This window comes from Xyrauchen texanus, chromosome 42 (genome assembly GCF_025860055.1).
Source record: "Xyrauchen texanus isolate HMW12.3.18 chromosome 42, RBS_HiC_50CHRs, whole genome shotgun sequence".
NCBI lineage: Eukaryota > Metazoa > Chordata > Actinopteri > Cypriniformes > Catostomidae > Xyrauchen > Xyrauchen texanus.
In genome coordinates, this window is record NC_068317.1 from 24,311,290 (window position 1) to 24,323,979 (window position 12,690).

Consider the following 12,690-nt stretch of genomic DNA (forward strand, 5'->3'; position numbering starts at 1 on the left):
CGGCCTTGGAGCTTATCTGTATGTGCTTGATTCCATGCTCATGAGAGCACTGTGACTCTGGTCCCGCCCTGATAGTAAAACAAAACGTGATTGGTTGAAATAGAACGTGCTACGATTGGTCCGATTAATGTGGCCATTATCTGATTGGCTTGAGTAGAATATTTGTAGATTTGTGTGCACATCTTAATGTTAAATTTGTTTCAGAATCGACAAATGAATTTAGTGATCCGTAAATGCACAAGAAGCGGCCCACAAATAAATGCGTGCGATTCACCAATGAATGCTGGATAGAGTTGTGTTTTTAAGTTAAAAAAAATATTTGTAAATAATTGTTTTTATTTGCAAATATCATTCACTTTTTTTGTGAAACTCCTTACATATATTTATAAATCTCATTATTTTATTCTCATTTGGTTTTTGTGAAACTCCTTACCTGTATTTGTGGATCACATTCAAAGCCAAACTTTCTAATTGTGAATCTCTTTCCATTTGTATGTTAATATGAAACACTTCCATCTCCATATTCATGTCACCAGGTGGCATAAAACGAGCAAACATTTAACAGCGCATCCTAACATATTTTTCTTTAGTCTCTGCATGAAACTAATCAGGCAATAGATATGTGTTGGAATACGTTGGGTATTAAAAGTTTCAAGCGTACAACATGCATTGCAAAGAGACAGAGAGTTTGCAAAAACATGCTCACTAGATTACAATAATTAATCAAGGTATGTTGTGCGCATGTGTGGCGTGGATTGTGTACCCTCGACCCCCCGCGCGCAGCTCAGAGCGCAGGTTACTCGCATGCACGTCTCATACTGGGCATTTAACACCTTGAAGATGTGCACAGAATGAACCAACTAGATGGAAGTCATGAGGCACATCTAAAAAATATACAAATGCGTTGAAATCTACATAATGACTAATTGGACAAACGTGACCGGCTGCATCAGTTTATGCGATGAGGACAGTATGGACAGTAATGAAAATGGCATGGATATTGAGTACCCGGTCCAACTGTTCCCAGTGCCAATACTGACTGGCATCACAGTGACGTGCTCTTTCCTTTTCCTCGTTGGAATAACTGGGAACCTGTTGACCATCATGGTGGTCACTAAATACAAAGACATGCGGACAACCACCAACCTTTACCTCTGCAGCATGGCACTTTCAGACCTGCTCATTTTCCTGTGCATGCCCCTCGACCTGTACCGGGTCTGGCGGTACCGACCGTGGAACTTCAGCGACGAACTGTGCAAACTCTTTCAGTTTGTGAGTGAAAGCTGCACGTACTCCACCATCCTCAACATCACCGCCCTAAGCGTAGAGAGGTACTTCGCCATTTGTTTTCCCTTCAGGGCAAAAGTCATCGTCACGCGGGGACGGGTGAAGGGGGTGATTTTACTCCTCTGGATTGTGGCTCTCTGCAGTGCTGGACCCATATTCATTCTAGTCGGGGTCGAGCACGAGAACGGCACCAATGCCTGGGAGACCAACGAGTGTAAAGCGACCGAATATGCCATCCGGTCCGGACTCTTGACCATGATGGTTTGGGTCTCCAGTGTGTTTTTCTTCCTCCCGGTCCTCTGTTTGACAGTGTTATACAGCCTCATAGGCAGAAGATTGTGGAGAAGAAAGGAGAATCCTGTTGGACCCATTTCAAGTCGGGACAAGAACAATAAGCAGACTGTCAAAATGCTGGGTGAGCTCAATAAAGGCCGGAAATTTTTCCGGTTTCATTGTCATATAATAGAATAGAAAATATAATTTTAGTGCAGGTTGCATGGAATGATTTAGATTTTTATTTTTATTTTTTTTAAAGATTTATGTGTTTACTATTTTTTTTTAATTATTCACGAGAGAACCAGCATAGCAGAACTGTAACGTTTGTTTACAGCAATTAATCAATGTGCATTTTGTATTAAAAAGGATCATAATAATAATATTGAATGGGGGGGGGGGTGGTCATGCCAATGAAGAATAAACTTAATTGGCATGACTGTTTTTACTCTCTATATTGCCAAAGCATCTATGACTCTTAATAATTACTTTAGTAATAACAATAACAATGTAAATACAATGTTATTACTAGCAGATCTGCTAAGTAATTACATGGTAATTACATGTAGTTCAGTATTATTACTCAGTAATTACCAATGCAAATACACAGTGAAATTAACACTTTAAAAAGGTGTAACCATAATAATAATGATAGCCTTGATCAAATGTACAATATAGAATAGAAAATAATAGAAAAGTAGAATATTCAGCAAGATTGCATGATTGTTTTAAACTCAACATTGCCAAAGCAATATTAGTTTTTCCAGTAATTGTAATAAGAATAATACAATTCAAGTATATTCTTTATTGTTAATTATAGGATAGAATAGAATAAGAATAGATTTGAATAGTGTAAACATTCATCAAGACATGAATTAACTTTCTTTCTCTTTTATCAGCTGTAGTGGTTCTTGCGTTTGTTCTCTGCTGGCTGCCATTCCACGTGGGTCGATATCTCTTCTCCAAGTCATCCGAGGCCAATTCACCTCTCATCTCTCAAATCAGCGAATATTGCAACCTGGTCTCATTTGTGCTCTTTTACCTCAGTGCTGCGATCAACCCTATCCTTTACAACATCATGTCCAAAAAGTACAGAAGCGCAGCTTGCAGACTGTTTGGTCTGATGCGCGCTCCCAGACGATCAATACAGAATATCTTGAATGCAGAGAGTTTTTCAGTGTGGAATGAATACAGCTGGAGCACGTGACATGAGAAATCAAGCTTTCAAACATGGCATTTACATTTGTGGAAACTCTGCACTTAATTTACACTGAAAAACCTTCATGGGAATCAGAAGGACTGGCACATTGCAGTCAACATTATGTGAACAAATTAACTCTATAAAAAGTAATTGTCTTGCTTTCAACTATTCACTTGTTGAGTCATCTAATACTGATAAAAGCCATTACATTTTTTTTTTCAAGCTCAGCCTGTATAAAGCAGTAAAAAGGGCAACATGAGCCCTAATAACTGATCATTATAATAATAAAAAAATGCATGACTGTGAGAGGTTTTTTGGTATTACAATCAAGAATGAATTGATCTTTCAAATTTTTTTTATTTACTTTAAGGTGGCACATACGTACACATTGACATGCCTATGTTAATGCAAAATAAACCAAATACAAGCATTGTTTCTATGAATGTTTATGCACATTTATAACTGTCATCAGCAAATAGAACCAGCAGTGTTATGATTACCCTTATATCCATGTGTACATATGCACACTACCCAAAAATGCCTTAAACTGTCTGACAGAGCACTGTAGATGCAGGCATTGTAGATTGTACCCTATGTGGGAGAAAATACAATAGTACTGAATGAAAAAAATCCCATACCATTAAAAGCCATCGCCAAGCTTGTGTTTTTAGATTAAGTTCGATAAATACATAACAGCCATGAAAAAGTGCACTTATGACAGGATTGTGAAAACCGCTGCTACAGTGCTGTGTTTGAATGCGCCTTGTGTTTGAATTCAGCATATATCGATTACATTTTGATTCAAGTCTAAAAGTGTTGTTTGCTTTCATGGTTTTATTGCAAAATTGATAAACTTTGGTTGGAGACATTTAATGATCTTCACATAAATGAATGTACTGTATGTTTTTGTTAATGAAAATATCAAGGAATTCATATTTTGTGTATATGTGTATTTTTTGTGCTATATACTACTGGGAAAAACACTGCTTGCTCCTGTCCTTTCTTCTTAAATATCAAAACCTTGAGACAGAAAAATTCAATTTGTTATATGGACAGCTTTCATGTTGGGGGATCCGTCTTACTTCTACATTAGAAAGAACACCCACAGACTCCAAGAAAAATACAACCACCATATCACGACTTTTATGAATCCCCAACACAATGAAGATGCACTGAAAAATGTTTGTTTTGTCAATATTAAAATGAAGTAAATATGAACTAATGCAAAGTAAGCTTTTAAGACTTGGATGGTCGTGAATTGTAGACACCTCAAACTGCTTCAGAAATTTAAAAACATTTATTGTGTATAAATATATTACATATATGCTACAGATACATAATCATCTTAAATACAAAGGGTATTATTTTCAATATCTATACATTTAAAATGATATGGTATTTTTTTTTTTTTAAATATAATGTCTACGATTATAATTTACATCAATAAATGTGACATACTGTAGTAATATAAAATGGTAATATGGAATGATTTTCATGTGACGATATGCAAGCATGGAAAACTATGACTAGACCACTTATTACCCGAAATACTATGATACAGCAAAAAAAAAAAAAATTTTTTTAAAAATCTGAAAGTTTAATATTTCACTTTTCATAAAAAACATAGACTCTGGGTCTTAAGTTTAGGTTAAATAGTCTTAAGGAGTAAAAAAAAGGTCTTCAAGTGTTTCCACTTCAAGTTTTCTTGTGTCAAGTCATTTCAACTTATTTCAATAAGAAATACAATGGAATATTTGTCTAATAAGTCCAACAATGCATACTAAGTAAAGACTAGCGAATATCTTGATTGAAAGAAAAGACAATTTCATATATATATATATATATATATATATATATATATATATATAAAAGATTTAAAAAAAAAGGCTTAAACTTGCTCTTTGTGCAGGTGGAAAATAACAAGGTTGAACATTACATTTAAAAAATTTCTGAATATGCCATTGAAACAAACACAACTACAATCAGAATACAAACAAATGAAAATCTAGCTGAAATATGCCAGGTTAATGATGTTACAAATGCTGTTTCATATTTGAATATATAATAAAAAAAAGTTGTCATAAAAAGACATGTTACATGAAGAAAAATATCGAATATGACAGTTCTCGATTCTTGCAATAAATAAATGAAGATTGCACTGTGATTTGCATTATAAAAGTACAAGAATATAGCATAAATAAATCTAAGAAACCTGTTATATCATATTTGCTCACTAACTTTGGTTAAGGGCTGATTGAGCTAGTAAACATGATCATGTACTTGATGATGTGATCAGGAGACAGGGTTAATGGAACATGCCAGCAGCAGATCTGAAATTATTTGCCACAAATGTTCGGAAATGTGGATTTAAAGGCACAGGTTCATTATTAACACATTAACAGTAATCTGGGCCTCCCAAGTCGCTGAGGTACAAACATTCCAGACTTCACAACATTGTACGATGATAATTGCAAAGACTGTCATTTGACTCTCTTTGGACTGACAGTTGCTGATGTTTTTTTGTCTGTTTTGACTTTTTCTTTTGTACAAAATGCCCAAGGAAAATTTTCTTTAAGATTCAAAAGACAAGTGACAGGGAGACAGAAGAAACGACTTTCCTACAGCTTTTCATTAGCTTTTAAGAAGGGACTTTTTTTGAGGGGCCAAGAAAAAGGAAGGAAAGTTCTGATTCTGTTCAGCTGTATAGACACCTAATCGTGTATAGAACTAAACAGTGGACTTCCAAACTGACCATAAAATCATAACTCCTCAGACCTCCATCTGAGACGCCATTATTGCATAATATGAGAGCCGAAAGGCCACTTATTATTTTAGTGTTAAACATCTCCTATAGATACTAATAATACTATTAAAATATTCTACAGCTTTTTAAACATTAAAAAAAACGAAGACACCGACCCCGAACAGTTTGTTTTATCATTACTGATTTGCTAAATGCTCTAACTCATCTTGTAGGAAAACAGTAAAAAACATTATAAAAAAAAAATCAAACTTGTTCAGGTGATTGTTCTTAATATTCAGGTGTAAAAACTGTAAAACTGTAAAACAAACCAAACTGCATTAAGAGATTTGCAAGCTGCAATTTAAAAAACAAATCAAAGGATTGATGTTCCAGACCTCTAAATGAGAAGCTGAAGCAGGAAGGCCATTAAGACAGAGAGAGAGGCCACCCCGAAAACTATGAGGCTTGCAAACTGTTCATCTGAGAGGGTTTTTCCCATGGGCACCCTGGTGATATCTGGCTCCACAACCAGTGTGGTGTCAGACCGGCGCGGGGTGAAGTGTGTGGAAGTGCTATAGGACCCACACAGCTCCTGGAGGGTGTCTGCACACCGCCTGCATGCAAACACTCGCACACGGTAGTCTGTGTTCCACTGAAGGCCAAAGAGCTGGAAGGATGTGTCTTCTCCTTTATACACCTGAGGGACAGTAAGAAAGTAATACATTAGATAAGGTCTTTTTTTTCAGTCATTGTACCTGTGTGCATTCAGAAAAATGGCTACTAACACTGATTTTACCATGTGTATTTGGTCATGTACCTTAATACCTTAGTACCAAGTACTTAAATACACCAGACAGACAGACAGATAGATAGATAGGTGGGTGGGTAGACGGATAGACAGACAGACAGACAGACAGATAGATGACAGACAGACAGACAGACAGACAGCTAGATAGGTAGGTAGACAGACAGACAGCTAGACAGGTAGGTAGGTAGACAGATAGACAGACAGACAGATAGATGATAGACAGACAGACAGATAGATGACAGACAGACAGATAGATATATAGGTAGACAGACAGACAGATAGACAGGTAGGTAGGTAGACAGACAGACAGACAGATAGATGATAGATAGACAGACAGATAGATGATAGACAGACAGACAGACAGATGATAGACAGACAGACAGATAGATGACACACAGACAGACAGACAGATAGATGACAGACAGACAGGTAGGTGGGTAGATAGATAGATAGATAGGCAGACAGACAGACAGATGATAGACAGACAGACAGATAGGTAGGTGGGTAGATAGATAGATAGGCAGGCAGACAGACAGACAGGTAGGTGGGTAGATAGATAGATAGGCAGACAGACAGATGATAGACAGACAGACAGATAGGTAGGTGGGTAGATAGATAGATAGGCAGACAGACAGACAGGTAGGTGGGTAGATAGATAGATAGGCAGACAGACAAACAGACAGACAGACAGACAGACAGATAGATAGATAGATATATAGATAGATATACTAATTCGTGGTCTTGTTTGATCACAAGGTAAATTAACTGACAGTTTCATGAGAGAAAAGAGAAAACTGAACATGGAGCTGAAAGAATGAATAAGAAAGAAAGGAAAGAAAGAAAGAATGCACAAGAGAGATATCACAAAAGAACAAAAGAAAATGCATGAAAGAAAAAACACAAAAAAGGACATACAGCAAGAATGCACAAAAAAATACAAACACACTAAAGAGAGTAGAAAGAACGCATGTCAGAAAGATAAAAAACGCAAAAGACCTCCGAAAGAATGCATGAAATAAAAAACATAGAAGAATGCACAATAGAACACATGAAAGAAGACAGAAAGAATCCACAAAAGAAAGAAAAACTCATGAAAGACTGAAAAAACACACGAGAGAAGGAAAGCACAAAAGAAAGAACATAAAAAGGAAGTCACAACAGAAAGTATGCATGGAAGAAAGAAGAAGAAAAAAACATGAAAGGAAGACAGACAGAAATAATACACAAAAGTCAAGAAATACAAAGCAAAAAAGGAAGAATGCATGAAAGAAAGACAGAAAGAACACACAAAAAGAAGGAAAGAAAAAAGAACAATGGAGGAAAATATTGTGTATGCTCTCACACAAATGACCACAATGATGGGAACGCCACACAAATCTACAGGCACTGATTGTACAGAGAAATGCAGCAGTAACAACATAATATGCATGTGGTTCACAATGAGTACCGGTTAAAAAATAAGCCATTATAATTATAAACCAAATAAACAAATTATTCTACTTCATTTTCCAAAGAAATAAGTAAATAAAACAAAGGGCAATATTTAGAAGGAACTCACTCAATGGTGCATGTTGACCATGAAGCATTTGGTTGGAACATGCACAGAAAACAACATAATGGAGCAAATAGAGAGGGAATAATAAGGTTTAAATGGGCCTTTATACCCAGTAAATATTGTTGAAGACAAACCCATTCAGGTGATACACTCAGGAGGACCGGTGAACTGTTCATCTCATTCCACCTGTCACATGCAGCTCTCAGAAGGACCACAGTTTATGTATCCATGGCAACAAAGGAGGTTTTAAGCCTCTCAATATGGGGTCTTCATACTATTGCCATGACAAAGCCCAATTATGAATGGAAAATGTGCAGTATTTGTAATGAAAGTATCTACTTCATTAAAGGCAAGGGAAATATTGATGGTCTTGAAGATTGTATAGTCTTTCTTTTTTTATGTATTGCTAGAGTAGTAATCAATTAATATAGCACAGGGGGAAACAGCTGCTCAGTGAGTTTGAGTTTATTTTTTTTATACAAGGAAAACTTTAAAAGTTTAAAAAGTAAAAATGTTTGATCTGATTTTCAATTGGTTCCTCTCCTACATGCAAAAAAGATGACGAAAAGCAATGAATGGTTGATTAAGACTTGCTAACGGTTAATAAACTGATAATTAACATTAGCTAGAAAAGCTAACTGACTGCCCTGGGAACTCTACTTCGTCATAAAGAGTTACTTTATAATTATCTTTAATGAATAACTCCAGAAGGTAGTATAATGGAATATAATACATTGTTAAGCAGAACTTTAGCCTCTTTCATTGCCTTTTTCTCTCCATACAATGAAAGTGAATGGTTACTGAGGCTGTCCATATGCCTAACATCGCCTTCAGTGTCAAGTCATAAGACTTTGGAACAACGTCTTTTTGGGTGAACTATCCCTTCAAGATTTTAAAGCTACATTATTTTCATGACATATGACATTGGTGTGAAATATGACCTGGGCATGTTCGAGAGGATGGGAGAAGGGTAGAGAGACAGGGAGGGGAGTGTTTCCTCTTTTTGATAAATAAATCCAATCATTATTTCAAACCCTGTGAACTGCCATTTGGTTTATCACACCATGAAAGTGGCATACCAGAAACGATTTCAAAACAATAAGAAAGTGCACACCTGGATGGACCCCAATTATGATAATAACATGTGTCCCTTTCTGACCCGAATGCACAACTTAATGAATACGGTGGATCTCCTTTAGCCCAGAAAGCACTCAATTTATTTCACATTGTGATTATGCCAAGTTCAGGCAGATAAATTGGAATTAAGAGCAAATGATGCAAATGATTCCATTTCCTGTTCAGAATGAATTATATTCATCAACAGCTACTCTACTGTGACTGCAGCCACATGTCAATTCGAAGTGGAAAAATAAAGATTTTCTTCCTTGAAATAGGAAAAGTACGTCAAGACATTTTCACCAACCATTCTCCCTCTTTTCATCATTTTCGTGCAGACAAAACAAAGAATTAGATCACTTTAACATACTTCAACACACACACACACACACACACACACACACACACACACACACACACACACACACACACACACACATATAAAACTTAGGTTTAGGAGCCACATCATCCAGACAAAACAATTAATCTATTATGAAAACAACATTTTATGTAAAGTTTCCATGTAAATGATGAAAATAGTATTCCTTACATTACTGTTGGGTCATTTTTGACCAAATTGACATTTTATTTTATTGATGTTCATTATCTCGCTGTTCAAACTAAGAGACAAGGTGAAATGACTTTCTGTGGTAATAGGTCATTAACTACACAAAGAATGCATAAAACACATAACATCTTACCTGTTTAGACTCAGAATCTCTGCCTCCCTGTACTTGTAGTACATAGCTAATTCTGTCTCCTCTCATTGGTGGAATGCTCTCCCATGTGACCTCACAGGCATTTCCCTCCAACTGAACAACTCTCGGAGCTGAGAGAAAAATCAAAACCACAATTTGACACAAATAATTGAATAATTGAAGTTCCTGGTTTGTACATGGATTATCTTCTTCAATGCTTCCACTGGAGGTAAAATAAACACGGTACCTTTCAATGTTGGCGGCAGAGATTTGGTGGTGCTGAAGGTGTACGTCTCAGAAAATGGCCCCTCGCCTGCTTTGCTCACCGCTTGGATCCGGAAACTGTAGCGGCTTGATTCACTCAGTCTCTGCAGCTTAAATGTGTGACTCAGACCTCGGTAAACCACTACAAACCTAAACACAAAAAAAGAAATAGCACTTAATTGAGGGTTTAATCTAAACAAAACATAAGCAAAGTAAGCTGCTTTTAAAATAACTGAATGTATTGCGAGAGCAAAACACAGTGGAGTAAAAACTCTATTTAGAGTAAACCACTAAACATATTACTTATTAATACTTACCCGCTGAAACATAGTTTACACAAGTACGCGTCCACGATAGATTAACCTTCAAAGGTTTGTGCCATTAAACTGGATTTGATATTATTCAAGAAGTCTGCAATAAACATACTGACTTTAAGACTCTTTAAACTGCTCTGCTATGAAGAAGTTGACTTGAAAGAGAAAATTCACAGCAGAAGTGGACAGTTCACACTAATGTCCGCTATAGCGTCCCTTGTGGTAAAGTTGAGAATGCCAAGCGTACTTGCGTTGTGTTATGAATCGCATTCTGACACATTTTAGAATGCAACAACGTACAAAACCGAGCTTGCTAGATAGAAGCATCTGTTCATGTACTTGCGTAGAGTATGTTTCGGCCTTAACTTGACCAGGCACTATATGTGCTGGTATAGTTTAACGGCAGTTCTATTTAAATAAAGTCATTGTAGTTTTTTCAGTGCAAACATACCTCCTTTCAATGCAAATGAGGCTTATTATAGAATCTATAATAGAATGCGCCTTATTCACATACAAAAAAAAGATGCTTGTGTACATTTCCTATTGATCATGGCAGCAGTAAATCATCAATCTGTTAAAACCATGCATGATGCTGTAATCCATGCGGCAATTTGTGCTACCATACTTTTCTAATACATAAAAAAAAAAAGATGGTGACAGGGTTATGAAGGTTAAAAAACAAAAATGGATGAAAGCTGGAGCATCATACACTGGAATATTGTAGCAGTCACATTGCTTTAATAAAACGTATGAAGCCCTTGATTAGTCTTCATTCATGCGCTCAGACTTTACTGCTTATATGGCTTACAATTTTCAGAAGTGGCACTGAGGCTGAAAGCTCAGACCAGGGGAGAACACAGGCCTTAATCTGAATCTAAATCAGTCATCAGTGGGTCACAGTCAAGCGAAAGCATTAAGAGAGGTTGTCTTGATAACCCTGACTCTCTTAATCTAATTCCCCTCAGCGCTTTGAGATCAAGTCTTCTTATTAGTCAACTCCACCTTAATGGACCTACGAACACAAAATGTCCTATTCACATGATCTGCTTACATAGAGGAGAACCTGCCCTACCGGTGCAAGGGGATATATTAAAGCAAGGAAGCATGCACACACACACATACAAACAGAAATGCTTCTCATAAAAAATAAAAAATTATAATTTCAACCAATCTTGTCTTGTCATGTACAAGACTATATTTCTTGATTATGAATGGATTGTTACATGGTTTATTTTAAATTTTTCACAACTGCCTTAAACAGTTGCATAGTACTATTTAGTGTATATATATATATATAATATATTGTATATAATACATTTATATATTATTACATTATCTATCTATTTATCTGTCTGTCTATCTATCTATCTATCTATCTATCTATCTGTCTGTCTGTCTGTCTATCTATTTTATTTATTTATTTATATATATTTTTAAGGGGGGAACCAGTCTATGTGGTCACCGCCCTGGTGTACGCCTCCTTAGTGCTCACCTCTGGTTCCTGTCTTCCATCTGCAGGACGTAGACAGTGTCATCTGTAACTGAACTCCTGCTGCTGAAGCCCCAACGTAACTTCAGACTCTGTGGTCCCACCGCGGCACACTCCAGCCGGGGCGGAGAAGGGGGCAGGGGTCTGGTGCTCACTGTTAGGGTCTGGCTAAAGGGCCCGACGCCCACTTCATTTTCTGCTCGAATCTGCAGGCTGAGAAAAAAAGTTTAAATAAAGCATATTTTAAGCAACAGGTTGTTTGTCTTGTTCAGTTGTTATTCACATTGGGATTCAAGGTTACATAACATGTCAACATATTCCACTTATTCTTAATTCTGTTCTTCTGACAACTGAAAGGGAAACGTGTATTAATTACTGTAGTGTTGTATCTGTACTGTTTAAGCGTTACCTTCACCTATAAACACCACACGACTATAGCGATCAATTCTGAAGCGGATTCATTAAGAAACTAATCACCAGCAGTTTCTGCAGCTACATCCACTGCAGCCTTCATTTGTTTACTTGGACTCACTTGCTCTATCTGCCAATTTTTCATTCATTTCATTTATTTATTTCAGGCAATGGCACACAAGGCAAACAAATATTGTTAAGTCATACAGTGTAAAACAAACATACAGTAGTAAACTATGACGATCGAAATCTGCCTGAAAGGGAGTGGGAAGACGACAACTTATTTAATCCCACCCCAGTTCCCCATTTAGTAATTAATACATTGAACTTCATTGTTACTTTGCTCACGGATTGTTTACAAATGTTGTATCATGGTGGCGTTACCACAAGTAACAAGTATTTATTATAACAACGGTACCAACAATTTTAAGAAGAATAAACAATGCCAACAATGGTAATGGACAATATACCGACGATGTTAATGGACAATACCAACGATGGTTAGGAATCATTGAGCACATGTTAACACTA

The 12,690-nt window shown here is 36.5% G+C and overlaps 2 protein-coding genes across 2 annotated transcripts in view; one reads left to right on the top strand and one right to left on the bottom strand.

Moving 5' to 3' along the window:
• Positions 1-918: 918 nt before the first annotated feature.
• On the top strand, positions 919-4,006 carry ghsrb (growth hormone secretagogue receptor b). The gene is made up of 2 exons (XM_052115369.1): positions 919-1,702; positions 2,460-4,006. Exons 1-2 carry the CDS (start codon positions 919-921, stop codon positions 2,765-2,767), a joined length of 1,092 nt encoding a protein of 363 aa, XP_051971329.1. The 3' UTR covers positions 2,768-4,006.
• Positions 4,007-4,047: 41 nt separating this feature from the next.
• The window catches only part of fndc3bb (fibronectin type III domain containing 3Bb), a 78,851-nt gene continuing 70,208 nt past the window's right edge, over positions 4,048-12,690 (bottom strand). Inside the window, exons 23-26 of the mRNA XM_052115347.1 lie at positions 11,752-11,961; positions 9,929-10,095; positions 9,685-9,812; positions 4,048-6,201 (exon numbers count right to left, since the gene is read on the bottom strand). Coding sequence (XP_051971307.1) covers positions 5,902-6,201; positions 9,685-9,812; positions 9,929-10,095; positions 11,752-11,961 — 805 coding nt within the window. The 3' untranslated portion in view covers positions 4,048-5,901. The remainder of the gene's footprint in view (positions 6,202-9,684; positions 9,813-9,928; positions 10,096-11,751; positions 11,962-12,690) is intronic.